This window comes from Globicephala melas, chromosome 10 (genome assembly GCF_963455315.2).
Source record: "Globicephala melas chromosome 10, mGloMel1.2, whole genome shotgun sequence".
NCBI lineage: Eukaryota > Metazoa > Chordata > Mammalia > Artiodactyla > Delphinidae > Globicephala > Globicephala melas.
Genome location: NC_083323.1, coordinates 20,285,553 through 20,309,393, shown reverse-complemented (window position 1 = coordinate 20,309,393; position 23,841 = coordinate 20,285,553). Strand labels below are relative to the sequence as shown.

General features: G+C 39.1%; 1 protein-coding gene across 2 annotated transcripts in view; it reads left to right on the top strand.

The window, feature by feature from the left end:
* The window catches only part of ANO4 (anoctamin 4), a 193,952-nt gene that overhangs the window by 158,201 nt on the left and 11,910 nt on the right, over positions 1–23,841 (top strand). For both annotated transcript variants that reach the window (XM_060305767.1, XM_060305768.1), the window contains exons 19-21: positions 3,755–3,907; positions 4,914–5,061; positions 11,412–11,531. In XM_060305767.1, coding sequence (XP_060161750.1) covers positions 3,755–3,907; positions 4,914–5,061; positions 11,412–11,531 — 421 coding nt within the window. The remainder of the gene's footprint in view (positions 1–3,754; positions 3,908–4,913; positions 5,062–11,411; positions 11,532–23,841) is intronic.

The following is a 23,841-nucleotide window of genomic DNA, read 5'->3' as shown; positions in this document are numbered from 1 at the left end:
GAACAGGCTTTGATTCTAATTATTAAAAGAACTTGTACTACCAAAAAAAAAAATAGAATATAAAAATCATGATTATCTCAATAAATGCAGGAAAAGCATTTGCAAAATTCAACATCCTTTCATGATAAAAAACCTTGACAGGTTGGGCATAGAACAAACATACTTTAACATAGTAAAGGCCACGCACAACAAACTCACAGTTAACATTATACTCAATGGAGAAAATTGAAAAAATTTCCTCTAACATCAGGAAGAAGACAGGAATGCCCACTCCCACCACTCTTATTCAATATAATACTGGAAGTCCTAGCTAGAGTAATTAAGTAAGACAAAGAAATAAAAGTCATCCAAATCAGAAAGGAAGAAGTAAAATTATCACTATTTGCAGATGATATGATTTTACATACAAAAATCCCAAAGACTCAAAGAACTGTTGGAAGTAATCAACAAATTTCATAAAATTGCAGGATATAAAATCAACATACAGAAATCAGCTGCATTTCTGTATACCAACAATGAAGTATCTGACAAAGAAATTACCCCATAAACAATAGCATCAAAAACAATAAAATACCTAGGAATAAATTTAAACAAGGAAGTGAAAGATCTGTACAACAAAAACTACAAGACTTTGCTGAAAGAAACTGAAGAAGACACAAACAAATGGAAAAACATCTCATATTCATGGATTGGAAGAATATTGTAAAATGTCCATATTACCCAAACTGATCTATAGATTCAATACAATCTCTATCAAAATATCAAGGGCATTCACCATAGAAATAGAAGAAACAATCCTAAAATTTGTATGGAACCACAAAAGACTCCAAATCCATGGAAATCCTAAGAAGAAAAAACAAATCCAAAAAGTATCACACTTACTGACTTCAAACTATACTACAAAGCTAGAGTAATAATAAAAACAGTACAGTACTGGCATAAAATTAGACATATAGACCATCAGAACAGAATACAGAGCCCAGAATTAAACCCTCCACATATGTGGTCAACTACTTGTTGACAAGAGAGCCAAGAATACCCAATGAGGAAAGGATAGTCTCTTCAACAAATAGTGTTAAAAAAAACTTTATAAACACATGCAGAGCAATGAAATTGAACCCCTATCTTACACCACTCACAAAAAGAACCCTAAGTGGATCAAAGACTTAAACATAAGACCTGATACTATACAGGTAAAGAGCCATAAAATTAAGAGAAAATAAGCTCTATGATGATAAGCAGAGTTGTGGGAGCTACAGAGGAAGCAGTAGTTAATTAAATGTGCCCAGAGGAGGGCACATTTGAGCTCACACTTGGAGAAAGAATAGAATTTCACCAGAGTATGAACAGAAACACTAAGTACATGACATGACCCCATAAAAATAGAAGTGTAGTGTGGATGGGTAGAGGACTGTTTGGGACACCTGTCTGGGTCATGGGGCATGTTTGGACATGAGGCTTGGAAGACCCTTGAATGGCATGGAAAAAGTTTGGGATTTAGTCTACAGGCAACAAGAACCGACTGAAACATTTTGAGTAGGAAGGTGATGAGTGATGGGCTTTAACCAACATTAATAGTAGGGCAATGGGGGAAGGAGGAGAAAGCCTGAGGCAGAGAAGCCAGTTAGAAAATCAGAGTCTGATCTGGGGACAGTAGAGAGGAGGGACAGATGAGAGACATTTTTGAAAGGTAATTAATTTTGGGACTTGGAGGCTTTTAGTTCTCAAGGCTGAGCTAGCTAAAAGCTGGTTTTTATGTAAGACAGCTCCGAGGGGAGGTGAGGACGAGGGACATGAACGGCGGAGCAGGTTTAAGGATGAGATTGAGAGATTGGTTTGGAAAGTGCTGCTTCTGTAGCATAGCAGCAGACAACGGGTCGGGGTTAGAGAGAGAGAGAATTGGGAAACCTCATCAGACAGATAATAAAGTCATGAGAGCGGATGGACTCACCCAAGGAAAGAGGGAAGTCAGGAGAAAAGTGGAACCAAGGGAAAAGCTGAAGGGAATGCCTGTGTCTATTGGTGGGTGAAGTGCCAACCAGCATAGTCACTGAGTATGAATGTAACCAAAGACGGGGGATACCTTGGAGGTGGCAGTACCACAGAGATGAGGTAAATGGACTCTTCAGGACTCTGGGACCATATCACCCATGTTAGAATTGCTTCTTAGTGATGTGTCTTGGGCAAATTACTTGACTTCTTTGTGCCTCAGTTTCCTCAGCTGTAAAATAAGCATAATAATAGTATCCACATAAGAGAGTGGTTGTGAAAATTGAGTTAAAATTGGTGAAGTAATTAGAACAGTGCCTGTTACATAGAAAATGGTGTATGTGTTAGTCATTGTTTTGTTGTTACTTTCTAAAATAAGGTTTTAAAAGTAAAAACAGTAGCAAATATGCAGTCATTCATTCAGCCATGTGCTTTTAAAATTTTTTTCAATTACGCCATCTGGTTGTTTTGCGTCAGGCACTGCCTTTTTTAAAACTTTTTAATTTGCAAAGTTGCAAACATCGTACAGAGTTCCTAAATACTCTTCACCTTGTTTCTCATAAGGTTAACATCTTACATATATATTGAAGCCAGAAAAGTAACATTAATACAGGACTGTTAACTAATTACCTTATTTGAATATTGCCTGTTTTCCACTGTCTGTTTTTCTTGTCCATGACCCATTCCAGCACCCAACATTGCATTTAGTTGCATCTCCTTGTTCCCTCCATTCTATGACAGTTCTTTTTCACGAACTTAATATATTTTAAGACTACTAGTTTTGTAGAATGTCCATTTGGGTTTATCTAATGGTTTCTCATGGTTAGGTTGAGGTTATGCATTTTTGGCAAAAATTCCACAGAAAGGATATTGTAGCCTCCTCAGTACACCGTCTTGGGGGTATGACGTCAATATGTCTTATTACTGGTGATATTAACTTGGATCACTCAGTTAAGGTGATGTCTATCAGGTTTCTCCATAGTAAAGATATTTTTTCCTTTGTAATTACTAACGTGTAGGGAGATACTTTGAGAATATAAAAATCATTTTTTAATATAATTTCCCCTACTAATTTTAGCTACTAATTTTAGCATTCTTTGATGGCTCTTGCCTGCAACAATTACTACTGTGGTGTCTGACTACTGGTGATTTTCTATTTTTAGTCATTCCTTCTACATTTATTAATTAGAATTCTGTTATAAGAAAGAGCTGTCCCTTTCCCCCCATTTATTTATTTCAGTATATATTTATACTTGTATTTATTTCATTATGGACTTGGATACTTAGTCTTTGGGTTGTAATCCAATACTATCCTTATTTATTTTGTTGTACAAATTTTTCCAGCTTTGGCCATTGGGACCTCCTTCAAGTTTGTCCTGTGTCCTTTTGATGTGTCCCCATCATTTCTCAAGCACTTCCTAACTTTCTGGCATCACAAGATATTCCAGACTAATCTTGTCTTTTCCCTGCCATAGCTCTGGAATCAAACATTTCTCTAAGGAGCCCTGGTTCCTTTTATTAGAGAATGGTATTTAGAAAACAAGCTCTGGACTCTAGGTATGATCATTGCTCCTAGGATGCCACTGCTTCCAGGCTCAGGGAGTACCTCTTTTTCAAGTGTCCTGGCCATCTTTCTAGAAGAGATGTTCCCTGTGCTTTGGGGAAAAATATGGGTTAAAACAATGACACATTCAGATTATTATCCTTTTGAAAATAGTACTGGAAAACCAATACTCTTTGTTCTTTTTCCTTTTTCCTTCCCCAGTTCTCCAGTTTGGATTTACAACTATCTTTGTGGCAGCTTTTCCCCTAGCACCACTTCTGGCCTTACTGAATAATATAATTGAAATTCGACTTGACGCTTATAAATTTGTCACACAGTGGAGGCGACCTTTAGCTTCAAGGGCCAAAGACATAGGTAAGTTGGATTTGGGGTGTTTTTAAAAGATATTAACCACCTGGTAGATAAAATAAAACAGCTACCAGCTTTAGATTTTTACATATGGTTTCCATGTAAGATGATTCAACTAACTCTTACAAAAGAATAATTGTTAGCTTTAAATAATATTAGATAACAAGTACAGCTACCTATTTGGAAATTTATAATTTCCAGTGCTAGAGAATTTGTGCTTAAATAGATTCTCAATTTGCTTGTTTCTATCCTAAGACTCTGGAATCTAAACATTTGATTTATTACCACCTTTTTCCTTTTTAAAGTAGATCTCCCATTTGCTTAACTTTGTTTTGCTCTTTCCTAAATATTTGCCTGAGTCATAGGAAGTATGATCCAGTTTTTCTATAGGCAGAGATGGCCTTTGGTTTTTGACTAGAGATGCTGAGTTGAATCAGGTGCAGGCTCTCAAAAGCTGGCAGAGACCAGAGACTGTCTTTTATTCATTTCTGCATCCAGTGCTTAGAATAGAGCAGACAGGTGCTCAGCCAGTGTGTGTAGAAGAGAATTCGGTGTGCATATTCTTAACTCAGTGGTTTTTGAACGTCCCAATGAAACAAACACACTCAGTGAGCACCTACTCTGGGTCAGTGCATCAGGAACTTGGTCCATAAAGATGAACTGGAGAGACGCTATAGGTACCCCCAAGGAGCTCCCAGTCTGGTGGCATCTTGACATTGCATGTGCCAGTCTTATCAGATAGTGTTTTGTGCCTTATCATTGACCAGAATTCTCTACTTATATCTGAACCCGATTGATTTTTAAGTCATGAGCATGGGCACTTCCATGCAAACTCCTTCAATGCCAAGGTTTTTGAAGGTACAAATTCTTCCTCCTGGTTGCAAGAATCAGTATTTGGGATGGTGGAAGGACCTGTGCAAAGGACTACTGAAAATGAATTACCCCAGTTGTTTTTATAGTTATCACCTCTGCTGTTGTGTCTGGAATTAATTCAACACTTCTCTTTGAATAGGAATTTGGTATGGAATTCTTGAAGGCATTGGAATTCTCTCTGTTATTACAAACGCATTTGTCATAGCGATCACATCTGACTTTATCCCTCGCTTGGTGTACGCTTATAAGTATGGACCTTGTGCAGGCCAAGGGGAAGCTGGGCAAAAGTAAGTGCGCCATAAAGCCATCATGAAATCCCCATTTCCTAGCCATCGTGTGCTGTTGGACACTCAGACAGAAGCCTCTGCATTGGAGCACATGGGACACAAGCCCAGGACAGAAGGCCTGTAGTGGCGAGGTGGAAATATGATACAATAACACTTTTGGCCAAAGAAAACACATTCTGATCTATTGAAGTGTTGGAAGTCATACAAGTCATACAAGTTTTAGGTGGAATCCAATGTAAGAAAAGCAAAAAATCATTTTCCCCCCTCCTGCCCACCATGAATTCAGAAGTGTGTGGTATGCTAATGTGTGTAGCAAAAAAAGTGTTCCATGATATATAGTTATGCCATTTTTATGAGTTTATAAAAGTATAGTTATAATTTGATTCCTCTTGTGTCATGTGAAGACTCTGAAAATTTTACATGGGAATTGTGCAGTCATGTGCCAAGTACTCACAAGGTATTCCATAAATATTTGTGGAATAAGTAACTGAATGATTCTTTCCTGGCTGTGGACTTGACCAGTGTCTATATTACCACAGGCAAATTGGGTGAACTTAACTCGCTGAGAGATCAATACTATGGCATCACCTCAATGGTTCCCAAAGCCAGAGCTCTGTATTTCTGGTCAGCTAAAGTCTTGGCAAAATTATAACATGTCCCCTAGCTTTCATTTCTACACCCTTGGAAAAAAAGATAAAAAGTCCCAACATACTTTAGTGAAAAAAATAAAACAACCCTGTTTGGCTAATGTCAAAATAATATAATTAATTGTGGGATTTAAATGTCTGTAGGTTAGAGTGGAATGTGTGTTGGGATCATAGGGTCCTTATGGTTCCCCAGAAGTCATCTCACTTAGGCTCCTGCCTATTCCTACAAGCAGCCCTGCCTCTTAGTTTACTAGTTTGAACCAAACTAATTCATCCTCTCTAGCCAGGGTAGTTCCATCAGCCCCCAAGGAGTACAGTGCCACCAAATCAAGTCAGCTGAATTTATACACACCTGACCCAGGTCCAATTTCATTATTCATCCTACATAAATGCTCTAAGGCATAGATAACTGAAGGAGATAAAGCTCACAATCCAGCTATTTGAGGAAGCTTCTATAAAGTTCTTCACTCACCACGTGGCCATTAAATGTGAATTATCTAGCCACTGTAAGTGAGCATACCATCCCATTTCAAGAGAGATTTAAAGACTTACATGGTACTATGCATGCATTTCTTTCTACCTGTAACTGTTGTGAACATTCTCTGCTTGACTCAGGCTAGAAAAGCTTATCTTTGTTCAAACCACTTGCATGTATGTTTTGCGTTTGATTCTCAAAACAACGCGGGTAGCGGGATATACATCATTAGCCTCGCTTTGAAGGGCAGAAAGAGATTGAGAGAGGTTAAATTCATAATCACAAGGCAGAGTAACTGATGGAGCCCACACGAAGGTAAAGCCTAGACTCAGACAGTGCCCTTCATCCTGAACCTCACAGCCCTCGGGGCCCTTGCCAATAAGTGCTTATCCAACTCATCTAAGAGTCAACTCCCTGGGGTTTAAATCTTAATGGTTATTTCCATTCTTCCGCTACTTCAAATATGGTAATACCTTGTTCTGGAGGAAACCAAAAAATAAAGTGGGAACATTTATGTGCAGTTGATAATGAATCAAAGCTTTAGAATTTTGACAGCCTATTAGATTTAAGACAATGTTCATGGTGATTAGAATTTCTCTAAATAGCCTCCTTAATTCAGTTTTACTGAGCTCTTTGGGCCTTTTTTTTTTTTTTAAACAATGTTTCTCTTAAGATCCTGTTGCTACCTTCAATATTTGTAGATCTACTTTTTATCTGCTAATCCATTAGTCTTATTTTTTCTTATTTTTATATTTTTCTTATTTTTTATATTTTTTACTTTATATTTTTATATAAAGTATTATAAAAGTATTATATTTTTATAAAAGTATTATATATTTATATATATAAAAGTATTATAAAAGTATTATATATTTATATATATAAAGTATTATAAAAGTATTATATATTTATATATATAAAAGTATTATTTATATAAAGTATTATATATTTTTATATAAAGTATTATAAAATACTTTATATTTTTCTTATTATTTCTTATTTTTCTTATTTTCAAATAGTTACATTTGTGTACGTTTCTTCATGAATCTTATTTTCTTCCCCACCAGCTACTCTATTATCCTTTTTAGGTTTTTTTCTTTTTCCAGTTTAAAAATGCTTCAGAGATGACTGAACTCGTAGAGGAGCAGCATTGTCAAATTTTAGACGTCATAGGCTTTTAAGGTAGCATGTGCAGTCAGAGTGAGATCCCACTTAGATTAAATCCAGCTGTGGAAACGCCATATTTCAATTTAAATTGACCCTAAATCAACAGTATTCCAACCAAACCAATCACCTTTCTCCAAAACTCCAGGCTTCCCTCACCTTACACGTTTCCCTGGCTCCTCCATGGATGAGAATTTCACTCCTGTGTCCAGGGTCATTCAGTTCACAGGCCCCTTGTCCCTATGACAGCGTGCTTCAGTTACTCCTGGCTGCGCATTCCCCCCAGTCTCAACACTCGTCTGCTCAGCAGATCAGTCTTCAGCAGCACAGTGGGGAAGACATTCTCATTTTTCAGCCAGATCTGTACGTGAAAGGAATACTGTGGTTTGAGGCAGTGGTCTCCACACAGCAGGTACACAAGAATTTTTCAAATGTTTTCATCTTCCCTCTTAAGACATTCTGTCTTTCCAGCTGCCGGTGATCAGAGTGTTGTTCATTGCCTACAAAATGAAGGCACTTCGTCTTTCAGGGTATCTTCCCAAGGGCCCTTTAGAAAGAGCTTAGAGAACTAAAATCACCTCTGGGCAGACATCAGGAGACAGAAATTGTGAAGTAAAGTTGAAGATGTATATTATAAAATTGTTCTGTCAATCAGAGTTAAAATTTCAATCAGCAAACTAAATTTTTTTTCCAGAAAGCACAAATAACCAGGTTGATCCCTCACCCTCAATGAATGCAATAAACTAATTACTTTGTTATCAGGTAGACATGGATTAGAGTTTGGGAACATTCTCTAAGGATATATGCAGGCCTTAGAAAATTACTGTGAGGTATATACCTGGTCTAGTGGTATAAATCAAGCTGATTTTCCTGTAAAAATAGTGATACCATAAGGAGTTAGAGATTTGATCAAGGACACAGTGCTCGAATTTTCACAGAATGAGCTACAAATATCTTAATGAACTATAAATAATGTATTTATATAAGCTATAAATCAATTAAATCGATCAACACCGAAACCAATTGCAAAGTTGTATTTCAGAAGATAAAGCTTATGGTTACAGAGGGCTACTCTTCTTATATCATAATGTCTGACGTTTTCAATGCAAGAAGTCAGAAGTCTACTTTCTTCTGTGCTTATCTCATTAGCCTAATTTATTACCTATAAAGTTATCTACAAATTAACCTATAAATAAATTAGTCATTTTTTCTACAAAGCATGTCTGACTTTAAATGCACAAACCTGACCTTATTTCCCCTTGCTTTTTTGCCCTTTCATCCCTATCCCCATGCTATTTGAGTCACAATGCCTAAAACCTCAAAAGCAAATTTAGTAGCGGAATTCAAAGACACTCTGCAGTGAGTTTGATCTGGAATCTACAGACTCAAAAGTCAACTTCTGATTCTGTTCTCTCCCTTGAAAATGATGAGAATGATCACTAGTTCATCCTCTTCCCCCATAGTAAAGGATGGAAACCGATAAGTAATGAATGGTTTTAAAACCAGAATTCTCACATTTAAATAAATGTCTTCTCAGAAGTTACCTGGAAAACATATGCATTCTAATTCAAACAATGCTGCCCTTGCATAAGACATTTTTCTGAATCTTCTTTCTTGGAAATGCCTTTAGATGCCATCTGCCAACCCCTTAAGAAAACTGACTTCATTATTTTATATTCTCAGGAAACTCTTCCTTTGTCTGCTACTTTTTTCTCCTTCCCTCTCACTTCTCCCTGATCATCAGTGTAGCCTTCTCTTTCCTCTGTCTCACCTGGAGCTGGGGGTGTGTCACAGTGAGGATACATAGACCTCCTGCCAGCAAACTTAGTAGACATGGGATCTTCTGCTGCCTTTGACCTTCCTGCTGTAACAATAGGTCACTGAGTTGACACACGGATGCCACTGGCTGAACTCTATGCGATGAAGTGTGGGAAACCTCATTTCCCTGAATTGATGAAGGTCTCAACTGTTTGATGTTGGCAAGCTAAGATTCTACCACAGTGAAAAGAATTAGATAAATGCCTAGAAAATTCAGTATTAGCAGTTCCTCTTCTTCCCTGATGATGGAAATTATATGGAAAGAAGACTTACTAGTTCCGTGTGTAATGCTTTGCACCCAGAAGGAGTACATGCCCACTAAAGGCACATTTTCAACTTGATTCATGACTGACATTACAGGAATATGCTTAATAAAGAGTTCAGCTATGTCTCCTTTTTATCTTTTATTTTGAATGTAAGGTATTCAGCCTGTGAGACGGGTAATTCATTCGAATTTGGGCTCTCTATTGAGTTTTTTTTAACAGAGTAGCCATGAGCAGCTTTAATCTTAGTAAAGCTCAGGGCTGCTGTGTGACAGAAGAGTGTAGGAGGGGTTGTAATTATTCCATTTCAATGCTGGGCCTGCTTTTGCCAGTTTCCAGAGCACCTTTCACTTCCCACAGCTCAGCTCCTGAGAAGACTCTGCTCTATTCTGTATTTCACAAAACTGGCTCCCTCTCTGTGACAGCTAATCATCATCAAGACTCTGTTTTCATGTCATGTTCTAGGCAGTTCATAGATGAGGGAGAAATCATTTCAAATTACCTTTTTATGGAGTGATGGGAGAGGCCTGCTGCCAGTGGGAGTAGGGCGTGTTACACACGCACTGACCATTTGTTTCATCCATGAGTGACTGTTGACAAATGGGTCCTTCTGCTTGGTTCATTTCTTTTAAGGCCATGATGAAACCAGTGACTTGTCTTGAGCAAGACAACACATGCACAGAACCCATGTGCTCTCAGAACTATGTTTGTGTTATCACTTGGGTTTGGTATTCAGCAACTTTGGATAATCACATCAGACATGTTAATGAAGAGAGTCTGAAGACCATAATTTCTTCTTTCAATTAATAATTAAATATTTATTGACCTCCTGCTAGGTGCATGAAATAAAATACCACTCACATTTATTAAGATCTTGCTATAGGCTAAGCATTATATCACTTGCTTTACATATATCATTTCATTCCCACAATGACCCTATGAGGTGGACACTTTTGTTGCTTTAAGAATTGCATAATTTGCCAAGATCACACGGCTAGAAAGCAGCAGAGCTACAATTTGACCCTAAAGCCCAAGTTTTTTGTATTGTAATATACTGACCCCCATTCCCCAACACAGAATGAAAGCCATGTCCTCAAGAAGCTTATAATCCCTGGGAGGTCCAGGCAATAGTTTTATTCCTGATCCATCTTCAAGACCTTGATAGGATCTCTGGTACTTTACATTGAATTCAATATTTACTGGATTCCTACACTGCACGAGACTGTCCGAGGATACCAAAATATCTGTGACACCTCTTCTGATCCAAAAAAGAAAAAACCACTATAGTCCAAAGGAGAAGACATACATGTATGCAGCCAACTCTAGTATAAGCTATATGGCCATTGTGAAGTAAATAGAGCTGCACCACAAAGAGAAGGGAATGAGTCTTCTGACTGGAGGGATTAGGACATTTTCACAAAAGAGGTGACATCTCAGGTGGTGAACACTATTACCACTTGTAAACCATGAGTAAGGAATCCCAAGAGAAAAGACAACATGAGCAGAGGCATGAAAGTATAGGATACATGAAAGGAACATAATCTAGCATGACTGTAGCATGGGACGTGAGTTGGGAGGGGGGTTATATTCATACTAGTTATATTCAGGGCATTATGAGAAATTATAGATAATCATTAATGAAGGAATGTGATTATGTGTGCATATGTGTGTGTGTCATCAATGAAAGAAGTGGTGACTTACTTATGCTGATCATGCAATGCTTTTGCCCATTTCACTGAAGCACTGATTGGGGTAGTGATGGTCTAGATGATGATTCTGCACAAAAAGGACTATAACAAAAGAATGACTTGTTCTTCATTCAACATACCCAGGGCTTTTCAGTGTATTCCAACTTGAGTGCTGTGACAAGGCAGGTCCAAGTAAGGCACCTATAACTGCAGAGATTTCTAGGAAGTAGAGCCTTGGTGAATTGGATGCAGAGGTGATCAGAGTCCTAATTAGAGAATCTGTTTTCTTTTGTAGGTGCATGGTTGGCTATGTGAACGCCAGCTTGTCTGTATTCCGAATTTCTGACTTTGAGAACCGATCTGAGCCTGAGTCTGATGGCAGCGAGTTCTCGGGGACTCCTCTCAAGTATTGTAGGTAAGTGTGGCACTCTTAGCCTCAGCTGGGCTGGCTCTGCCGTGGGGAGGTGTTGCTCAGACAGTGGCCCTTTTTGACTGAGTGGATTTACGGCTGCGGTTCTCAAACTTGATTATGCATTACAATCCCCTGGAGAATTTTTAAATCTCTTTATGAGGCTGTGACCCAGACAGATTAAAACATAATCTCTGGGGTGAAACCCGGACTTCCAGATCCAGGAAGCCCATGTAAGAGGAACCCAAAGAGACCCCCACTAAGACATTATAATTAAAGTATCAAAAGTTAAGACAAGGAGAGAATATTAGAAGCAGCAAGAGAAAAACAATTTGTTACACACAGACATATGTCATTTTTGTGCACTTCGCAGATACTGCATTTGTTAAAAATTGAAGGTTCGTGACAACCCTGCATCGAGAAAGTCTGTCAGTGCTGTTTTTCTAACACCATTTGCTCACTTTGTGACTCTGTGTCACGTTTTGGTAATTCTCGCCGTATTTAGATTTTTTCATTATTATCATATTTGTTGTGGTGATCTATGATCAGTGATCTTTGATGTTACTATCGTAATTGTTTTGGGGTGCTACAAACCCTGCGCATATAAGACAGTGGACTTAATGTGTTCTGACTGCTCTGTTTCCCCATCTCTGCCTCTCCGTGGGTTCCCCTCTTCCCTGAGACAGAGTATTGAAATTAGGCCAATTCAATTAATAACCCTACAGTGGCCTCTGAGTGTTCAAGAGAAGGAAAGCCACACATCTCTCACTTTAAATCAAAAGCTAGAAATGACTAAGCTTAGTAAGGAAGGCAAGCTGAAAGCAGAGATAAGCCAAAAGGTAGGCCTCTTCCACCAAACAGTTTGCCAAGTTGTGAATGCAAAGGAAAAGCTCTTGAAGGAAAGTAAAAGTGCTACTCCAGTGAACACCAAAATGATAAGAAAGTGAAACAGCCTTACTGATGATCTGAAGAAAGTTTTAGTGGTCTGTACAGAAGATCAAACCAGCAAAAACATTCCCTTAAGCCAAAGCTTAATCCAGAGCAAGACCCTCACTCTCTCAATTCTGTGAGGGCCAAGAGAGGTAAGGAAGCTACAGAAAAGTTGGAAGCTAGCAGAGGTTAGTTCATGAGGTTTAAGAAGCAGCACCCATAACATGCAAGTGCTGATGTAGAAGCTACAGCAATTTGGTTCAAGATGGCGGAGTAGAAGGACGTGCGCTCACTCCCCCTTGCGAGAGCACCAGAATCACAACTAACTGCTGAATAATCATCGACAGGAAGACACTGGAACTCACCAAAAAAGATACCCCACACCCAAAGACAAAGGAGAAGCCACAGTGAGATAGCAGGAGGGGTACAATCACAATAAAATCAAATCCCATAACCACTGGGTAGGTGACTCGAAAACTGGAGAACAATTACACCACATAAGTCCACCCACTGAGTGAAGGTTCTGAACCCCACATCATGCTTCCCAATCTGGGGGTCTAGCAATGGGAGAAGCAATTCCCAGAGAATCACACTTTGAAGGCTAGCAGGATTTGATTGCAGGACTTCGACAGGACAGGGGGAAACAGAGACTCCACTCTTGGAGGGCACACACAAAGTAGTCTGCTTATCAGGACCCAGGGGGAAGGAGCAGTGACCCCGTAGGAGAATGAACAGACCTACCTGCTAGTGTTGGAGGGTCTTCTGCAGAGGCCAGGGGTGGCTGTGGCTCACCATGAGGACAAGGACACTGGCAGCAGAAGTTCTGGTAAGTACTCCTTGGCGTGAACCCTCCCAGAGTCCACCATTAGACCCACCAAAGAACCTCTAGCTCCAGTGCTGTGTCCCCTCAGGCCACACAACCAACAGGGAGGGAACTCAGCCCCATCCATCAGCAGACAAGCAGATTAAAGTTTTACTGAGCTCTGACCACCAGAGAAACACCCAGCTCTACTCACCACCAGTTCCTCCAATCAGGAAGCTTGCACAACACTCTTAGATAGCCTCATCCACCAGAGAGCAGGCAGCAGAAGCAAGAAGAACTAGAGTCCTGCAGCCTGTGGAACGAAAACCACATTCACAGAAAGATAGACAAAATGAAAAGGCAAAGGGCTATGTACCAGATGAAGTAACAAGATAAAACCCCAGAAAAACAACTAAATGAAGTGGAGATAGGCAACCTTCCAGAAAAGGAATTCAGAATAATGATAGTGAAGATGATCCAGGCCCTCAGAAAAAGAATGGAGGCAAAGATTGAGAAGATGCAAGAAGTGTTTAACAAAGACCTAGAAGAATTAAAGAACAAACACCTAGAAGAATTAAAGAACAAACAGAGATGAACAATACAATAACTGAAATGAAAAATACACTAGAAGGAATCAACAGCAGAATAACTGAGGCAGAAGAATAGATAAGTGACCTGGAAGACAGAATGGTGGAATTCACTGCCATGGAACAGAATAAAGAAAAAGAATGAAAAGAAATGAAGACAGCCTAAGAGACCTCTGGGACAAAATTCAAACACACCAACATTCTCAGTATAGGGGTCCCAGAAAAAAAAAAGAGAGAGAAAAAGGACCCAAGAAAATATTTGAAGAGACTATAGTCGAAAACTTCCCTAACATGGGAAAGGAAATAGCCACCCAAGTGCAGGAAGCACAGAGAGTCCCAGGCAGGATAAATCCAAGGAGAAACACACTGAAATCAGAATTTACTGATTTTGTCAGTAATCAAACTGACTAAAATTAAAGACAAAGAAAAATTATTAACAGATAACATACAAGGGAACTCCCATAAGGTTAACAGCTGATTTCTCAGCAGAAACTGTACAAGCCAGAAAGGAGTGGCATGATATATTTAAAGTGATGAAAGGGAAGAACCTACAACCAAAATTACTTGACCCAGCAAGGATCTCATTCAGATTCGATGGAGAAATCAAAAGCTTTACAGACAAGCAAAAGCTAAGAGAATTCAGCACCACCAAACCAGCTCTACAACAAATGCTAAAGGAACTTTTCTAGTGGGAAACACAAGAGAAGAAAAGGACCTACACAAACAAACCCAAAACAATTAAGAAAATGGTAATAGGAACATACATATTGATAATTACCTTAAACGTGAAGGGATTAAATGCTCCAATCAAAAGACACAGGCTTGCTGAATGGATAGAAAAACGAGACCCATATATATGCTGTCTACAAGAGACACACTTCAGACCTACGAACACATACAGACTGAAACTGAGGAGATGGAAAAAGATATTCCATGCAAATGGAAATCAAAAGAAAGCTGAAGTAGCAATGCTCATATCAAATAGACATTAAAATAAAGAATGGTACAAGAAACAAGGAAGCACACCACATAATGATCAAGGGATCAATCCAAGAAGAAAATATAACAATTATAAACATATATGCACCCAACATAGGAGCACATCAATACATAAGGCAAATGCTAACAGCTATAAAAGAGGAAATCAACAGTAACACAATAATAGTGGGGGACTTTAACACCTCACTTACACCAATGGACAGATCATCCACAAGAAAATTAATAAGGAAACACAAGCTTTAAATAACACAATAGACCAGATAGATTTAACTGATATATATAGGACATCCGAAAACAGCAGATTACACTTTATTCTCAAGTGCACATGGAACATTCTCCTGGACAGATCACATCTTGGGTCAAAAATCAAGGCTTGGAAAATTTAAGAAAATTGAAATCATATCAAGCATCTTATCTGAACAAAACACTATGAGATTAGAAATAAATTACAGAGGAAAAAAAGGTAAAAAACACAAACATATGGAGGCTAAACAATACATTACTAAATAACCAAGAGATCACTAAAGAAATCAGAGAGGAAATCAAAAAATACCTAGAGACAAATGACAATGAAAACACAATGATCCAAAACCTATGTGATGCAGCAAAAGCAGTTCTAAGAGGGAAGTTTATAGCAATAAAATCCTACCTATCCTACCTCAAGAAACAAGAAAAATCTCAAATAAACAATCTAACCTTACATCTAAAGGAACTAGAGAAAGAACAAACAAGACCCAAAGTTAGTAGAAGGAAAGAAATCATAAAGATCAGAGCAGAAATAAATGATACAGAAACAAAGAAAACAATAGCAAAGATCAATAATACTAAAAGCTGGTTCTTTGAGAAGATAAACAAAATTGATAAACATTTAGCCAGACTTATCAAGAAAAAGAGGGAGAGGACTCAAATCAATAAAATTAGAAATGAAAAAGGAGAAGTTAAACAGGCACTGCAGAAATACAAAGCATCACATGAGACTACTACAAGCAACTCTATGCCCCAAAAATGGACAACCTGGAAGAAATGGACAATTTCTTAGAAAGGTATAACCTTCCAAGACTGAACCAGGAAGAAATAGAAAATTTGAACAGACCAATCACAAGTAATGAAATTGAAACTGTGATTAAAAATCTTCCAACAAACAAAAGCCCAGGACCAGATGGCTTCACAGCTGAATTCTATCAAACATTTAGAGAAGAGCTAACACCCATCCTTCTCAAACTCGTCCAAAAAACTGGAGAGGAAGGAACATTCCCAAACTCATTCTATGAGGACACCATCACCCTGATACCAACACCAGACAAAGATATTACAAAAAAGAAAATTGCAGACCACTACCACTGATGAATATAGATGCAAAAGTCCTCAACAAACTACTAGCAAACAGAATCCAACAACACATTAAAAAGATCATACACCATAATCATGTGGGATTTCTCTCAGGGATGCAAGGAGTCTTCAGTATATGCAAGTCAATCAGTGTGATACACCATATTAACAAATTGAAGAATAAAAACCATATGATCATCTCAATAGATGCAGAAAAAGCTTTTGACAAAATTCAACACCGATTTATGATAAAAACTCTCCAGAAAGTGGGCACAGAGGGAACCTACCTCAACATAATAAAGGCCATATACGACAAACCCACAGCAAACATCATTCTCAATGGTGAAAAACTGAAAGCATTTCCTCTAAGGTCAGGAACAAGACAAGGATGTCCACTGTCACCACTATTATTCAAGATAGTTTTGGAAGTCCTAGCCACAGCAATCAGAGAAGAAAAAGAAAGAAAAGAAATGCAAATTGGAAAAGAAGTAAAACTGTCACTGTTTGCAGATGACATGATACTATACATAGAAAATCCTAAATATGCCACCAGAAAACTACTAGAGCTCATCAATGAATTTGGTAAAGTTGCAGGATGCGAAAGTAATGCACCGAAATCTCTTGCATTCCTATACACTAACAACGAAAGATCAGAAAGAGAAATTAAGGAAAGAATCCCATTCACCACTGCAACAAAAAGAATAAAATACCTAGGTGTAAACCTACCTAAGGAGGTAAAAGACGTGTACTCAGAAAACAATAAGACACTGATGAAAGAAATTAAAGGTGACACAAACAGATGGAGAGACATACAATGTTCTTGGATTGGAAGACTCAATATTGTGAAAATGACTACACTACCCAAAGCAATCAATCTACAGATTCAATGCAATCCCTATCAAATTACCAATGGCATTTTTTACAGAACTAGAACAAAAACCTTAAAATTTGAGGAGGGGGAAGATGGCGGAAGAGTAAGACGCAGAGATCACCTTCCTCCCCACAGATACACCAGAAATACATCTACACGTGGAACAACTCCTACAGAACACCTACTGAACGCTGGCAGAAGACCTCAGACTTCCCAAAAGGCAAGAAACTCCCCCACGTACCTGGGTAGGGCAAAAGAAAAAAGAATAAACAGAGACAAAAGAACAGGGACACGACCTGCACCAGTGGGAGGGAGATGTGAAGGAGGAAAGGTTTCCACACACTAGGAAGCCCCTTTGCGGGCAGAGACTGTGGGTGGCGGAGGGGGAAGCTTCGGATCCGTGGAGGAGAGTGCAGCATCAGGGGTGTGGAAGGCAAAACAGTGAGATTCCCGCACAGAGGATCGGTGCCGACTGGCACTCACCAGCCCGAGAGGCTTGTCTGCTCACCCGCCGGGGCAGGTGGGGCTGGGAGCTGAGGCTCGGCTTTGGTCGGAGCGCAGGGAGAGGACTGGGATGGCGGCGTGAACACAGTCTGCAGGGGGTTGTTGCACCACGGCTAGCCGGGAGGGAGTCTGGGGAGAAGTGTGGACCTGCCGAAGAGGCAAGAGACTTTTTCTTCCCTCTTTGTTTCCTGGTGCGCAAGGAGAGGGGATTAAGAGTGCTGCTTATAGGAGCTCCAGAGATAAGCGCGAGCCGCGGCTAAAAGCACGGACCCCAGAGACGGGCATGAGACGCCAAGGCTGCTGCTTCCGCCACCAAGAAGCCTGTGTGCGAGCACAGGTCACTATCCACACCCCCATTCTGGGGAGCCTGTGCAGCCCGCCACTGCCAGGGTCCCAGGATCCAGGGACAACTTCCCCGGGAGAGCGCACAGCGCGCCTCAGGCTGGTGCAACATCATGCTGGCGTCAGCCGCCGCAGGCTCACCCCGCATCCGTACCCCTCCCTTCCCCCAGGCTGAGTAAGCCAGAACCCCCTAAGCATCTGTTCCTTTAACGCCGTCCTGTCTGAGCAAAGAACAGACGCCCTCCGGCTACCTACACGCAGAGGTGGGGCCAAATCCAAAGCTGAGCCCCAGGAGCTGTGCAAACAAAGAAGAGAAAGGGAAATCTCTCCCAGCAGCCTCAGAAGCAGCGGATTAAAGCTCCACAATCAACTTGATGTACCCTGCATCTGTGGAATACATGAATAGACAACGAATCATCCCAAATTGAGGAGGTGGACTTTGAGAGCAAGATTTATTATTTTTTCCCCTTTTCCTCTTTTTGTGAGTGTGTATGTGTATGCTTCTGTGTGAGATTTTGTCTGTATAGCTTTGCTTTCACCATTTGTCCTAGGGTTCTATCCATCTGTTCTTTGTTTTCTTCTTAAAACATTTTTCTTAATAATTATTTTTTATTTTAATAACTTTATTTTATCTTACATTATTTTACTTTATTTTATCCTCTTTCTTTCTTTCTACTTTTTCCCCCTTTTATTCTGAGCTGTGTGCATGAAAGAATCTTGGTGCTGCAGCCAGGAGTCAGTGCTGTGCCTCTGAGGTGGGAGAGCCAACTTCAGGACACTGCTCCACAAGACACCTCCAAGCTCCACATAATATCAAACAGCGAAAATCTCCCACAGATCTCCATCTCAACACCAGCACCCAGCTTCACTCAACGACCAGCAGGCTACAGTGCTGGACACTCTGTGCCAAACAACTAGCAAGACAGGAACACAACCCCACCCATTAGCAGAGAGGCTGCCTAAAATCATAAGTCCACAGAAACCCCAAAACACACCACCAGACGAGGACCTGCCCACCAGAAAGACAAGATCCAGCCTCATCCACCAGAACACAGGCACTAGTCCCCTCCACCAGGAAGCCTACACAACCCACTGAACCAACTTTAGCCAATGGGGACAGACACCAAAAACAACAGGAACTACAAACCTGCAGCCTGCAAAAAGGAGACTCCAAACACAGTAAAATAAGCAAAATGAGAAGACAGAAAAACACGCAGAGATGAAGGAGCAAGATGAAAACCCACCAGACCTAACAAATGAAGAGGAAATAGGCAGTCTACCTGAAAAAGAATTCAGAATAATGATAGTAAAGATGATCCAAAATCTCGGAATTAGAGAAAATGCAAGAAACATTTAACAAGGACCTAGAAGAACTAAAGATGAAACAAGCAATGATAAACAACACAATAAATGAAATTAAAAATACTCTAGTTGGGGGCTTCCCTGGTGGCGCAGTGGATAAGAGTCTGCCTGCCAATGCAGTAGACACAGGTTCAATCTCTGGTCTGGGAAGATCCCACATGCTGTGGAGCAACTAAGCCCAGGTGCCACAACTACTGAGCCTGCGTGTCATAACTACTGAAGCCCGCGCGCTTAGAGCCCACGCACTGCAACGATGAGAAGCCCCACTCGCCGCAACTAAGACCCAATGCAGCCAAAACAAAATAAATAAATTAAAAAAAATACTCTAGTTGGGATCAATAGCAGAATAACTGAGGCAGAAGAACGAATAAGTGACCTGGAAGATAAAATAATGGAAATTACTGCAGAGTAGAATAAAGAAAAAAGAATGAAAAGAACTGAGGACAGCCTCAGAGACCTCTGGGACAACATTAAGCGCACCAACATTCGAATTATAGGGGTTCCAGAAGAAGAAGAGAAAAAGAAAGGGACTGAGAAAATATTTGAAGAGATTATAGTTGAAAACTTCCCTAATACGGGAAAGGAAATAGTTAATCAAATTCAGGAAGCACAGAGAGTCCCATACAGGATAAATCCAAGGAGAAACTTGCCAAGACACATATTAATCAAACTGTCAAAAATTAAATACAAATAAAACATATTAAAAGCAGCAAGGGAAAAATAACACACAAGGGAATCTCCATAAGGTTAACAGCTGATCTTTCAGCAGAAACTCTGCAAGCCAGAAGGGAGTGGCAGGACATATTTAAAGTGATGAAGGAGAGAAACCTACAACCAAGATTACTCTACCCAGCAAGGATCTCATTCAGATTTGATGGAGAAATTAAAACCTTTACAGACAAGCAAAAGCTGAGAGAGTTCAGCACCACCAAACCAGCTTTACAACAAATGCTAAAGGAACTTCTCTAGTCAAGAAACACAAGAGAAGGAAAAGACCTACAATAATGAACGCAAAACAATTAAGAAAATGGGAATAGAAACATACATATATATAATTACCTTAAATGTAAATGGATTAAATGCTTCCACCAAAAGACACAGATTGGCTGAATGGATACAAAAGCAAGACCCATATATATGCTGTCTACAAGAGACCCACTTCAGACCTAGAGACACATACAGACTGAAAGGGGATGGAAAAAGATATTCCATGCAAATGGAAATCAAAAGAACGCTGGAGTAGCAATTCTCATATCACACAAAATAGACTTTAAAGTAAAGACTATTAGAAGAGACAAAGAAGGACACTACATAACGATCAAGGGATCGATCCAAGAAGAAGATATAACAATTGTAAATATTTATGCACCCAACACAGGAGCATCTCAATACATAAGGCAAATGCTAACAGCCATAAAAGGGGAAATCGACAGTAACACAATCATAGCAGGGAATTTTAACACACCATTTCACCAATGGACAGACCATCCAAAATGAAAATAAATAAGGAAACACAAACTTTAAATGACACATTAAACAAGATGGACTTAATTGATATTAAAAGGACAATCTATCCAAAGAAAACAGATTACACTTTCTCCTCAAGTGCTCATGGAACATCCTCCAGGATAGATCATATCCTGGGTCACAAATCAAGCCTTGGTAAATTTAAGAAAACTGAAATTGTATCAAGTATCTTTTCCAAACACAACGCTATGAGATTAGATGTCAATTACAGGAAAAGATCTGTAAAAAATACAAACACATGGAGGCAAAACAATACACTACTTAATAACAAAGTGATCACTGAAGAAATCAAAGAGGAAATAAAAAAATACCTAGAAACAAATGACAATGGAGACACGACAACCCAAAACCTATGGGATGCAGCAAAAGCAGTTCTAAGAGGGAAGTTTATAGCAATACAATCTTTCCTTAAGAAACAGGAAACATCTCGAATAAACAACCTAACCTTGCACCTAAAGCAATTAGAGAAAGAAGAACAAAAAAAACACAAAGTTAGCAGAAGGAAAGAAATCATAAAGATCAAATCAGAAATAAATGAAAAAGAAATGAAGGAAACTATAGCAAAGATCAATAAAACTAAAAGCTGTTTCTTTGAGAAGATAAACAAAATTGATAAACCATTAGCCAGACTCATCAAGAAAAAAAGGGAGAAGACTCAAATCAATAGAATTAGAAATGAAAAAGGAGAAGTAACAACTGACACTGCAGAAATACAAAAGATCATGAGAGATTACTACAAGCAACTCTATGCCAATAACATGGACAACCTGGAAGAAATGGACAAATTCTTAGAAATGCACAACCTGCCAAGACTGAATCAGGAAGAAATAGAAAATATGAACAAACCAATCACAAGCACTGAAATTGAAAATGTGATTAAAAATCTTCCAACAAACAAAATCCCAGGACCAGATGGATTCACTGGCGAATTCTATCAAACATTTAGAGAAGAGCTAACACCTATCCTTCTCAAACTCTTCCAAACTATAGCAGAGGGAGGAACACACCCAAACTCATTCTACGAGGCCACCATCACCCTGATACCAAAACCAGACAAGGATGTCACAAAGAAAGAAAACTACAGGCCAATATCACTGATGAACATAGATGCAAAAATCCTCAACAAAATACTAGCAAACAGAATCCAACAGCACATTAAAAGGATCACACACCATGGTCAAGTGGGGTTTATTCCAAGAATGCAAGGATTCTTCAATATACGCAAATCAATCAACGTTGATACACTATATTAACAAATTGAAGGAGAAAAACCATATGATCATCTCAATAGATGCAGAGAAAGCTTTTGACAAAATTCAACACCCATTTATGAAAAAATCCCTGCAGAAAGTAGGCATAGAGGGAAATTTCCTCAACATAATAAAGGCCATATATGACAAACCCACAGCCAACATCATCCTCAATGGTGAAAAACTGAAAGCATTTCCACTAAGGTAAGGAACAAGACAAGGTTGCCCATTCTCACCTCTCTTATTCAACATAGTTTTGGAAGTTTAACCACAGCAATCAGAGAAGAAAAGGACATAAAAGGAATCCAAATTGGAAAAGAAGAAGTAAAGCTGTCACTGTTTGCAGATGACATGATACTATACACAGAGAATCCTAAAGATGCTACCAGAAAACTCCTAGAGCTAATCAATGAATTTGGTAAAGTAGCAGGATACAAAATTAAGGCACAGAATTCTCTTGCATTCCTATACACTAATGATGAAAAATATGAAAGAGAAATTAAGGAAGCACTCCCATTTACCAGTGCAACAAATGTTGAAAGCCCAGAGATAAACCCATGGACATATGGTCACCTTATCTTTGATAAAGGAGGCAGGAATGTACAGTGGAGAAAGGACAGCCTCTTCAATAATTGGTGCTGGGAAAACTGGACAGTTACATGTAAAAGTATGAGATTAGATCACTCCCTAACACCATATACAAAAATAAGCTCAAAATGGATTAAAGACCTAAATGTAAGGCCCTCAGAAACTATCAAACTCTTAGAGGAAAACATAGGCAGAACACTCTATGACATAAATCACAGCAAGATCCATTTTGACCCACCTCCTAGAGAAATGGAAATAAAAACAAAAGTAAACAAATGGGACCTAATGAAACTTCAAAGCTATTGCACAGCAAAGGAAACCATAAACAAGACAAAAAGACAACCCTCAGAATGGGAGAAAATATTTGCAAACGAAGCAACTGACAAAGGATTAATCTCCACATTTTATAAGCAGCTCATGCAGCTCAATAACAAAAAAGAAACAACCCAATCCAAAAATGGGCAGAAGATCTAAATAGACATTTCTCCAAGGAAGATATACAGATTGCCAACAAACACATGAAAGAATGCTCAACATCATTAATCATTAGAGAAATGCAAATCAAAACTACAATGAGATATCATCTCACACCAGTCAGAATGGCCATCATCAAAAAATCTAGAAACAATAAATGCTGGAGAGGGTGTGGAGAAAAGGGAACACTCTTGCACTGCTGGTGGGAATGTGAATTGGTACAGCCCCTGTGGAGAACAGTATGGAGGTTCCTTATAAAACTACAAATAGAACTACCATATGACCCAGCAATCCCACTACTGGGCATATACCCTGAGAAAACCATAATTCAAAAAGAGTCATGTACCAAAATGTTCATTGCAGCTCTATTTACAATAGCCCGGAGATGGAAACAACCTAAGTGTCCATCACTGGATGAATGGATAAAGAAGATGTGGCACATATATACAATGGAATATTACTCAGCCATAAAAAGAAACGAAATTGAGTTATTTGTAGTGAGGTGGATGGACCTAGAGTCTGTCATACAGAGTGAAGTAAGCCAGAAAGAGACAAATACCGTATGCTAACACATATATATGGAATATAAGGAAAAAAATGTCATGAAGAACCTAGGGGTAAGACGGGAATAAAGACACAGACCTACTAGAGAATGGACTTGAGGATATGGGGAGGGGGAAGGGTAAGCTGTGACAAAGTGAGAGAGCGGCATGGACATATACACACTACCAAATATAAAACAGATAGCTAG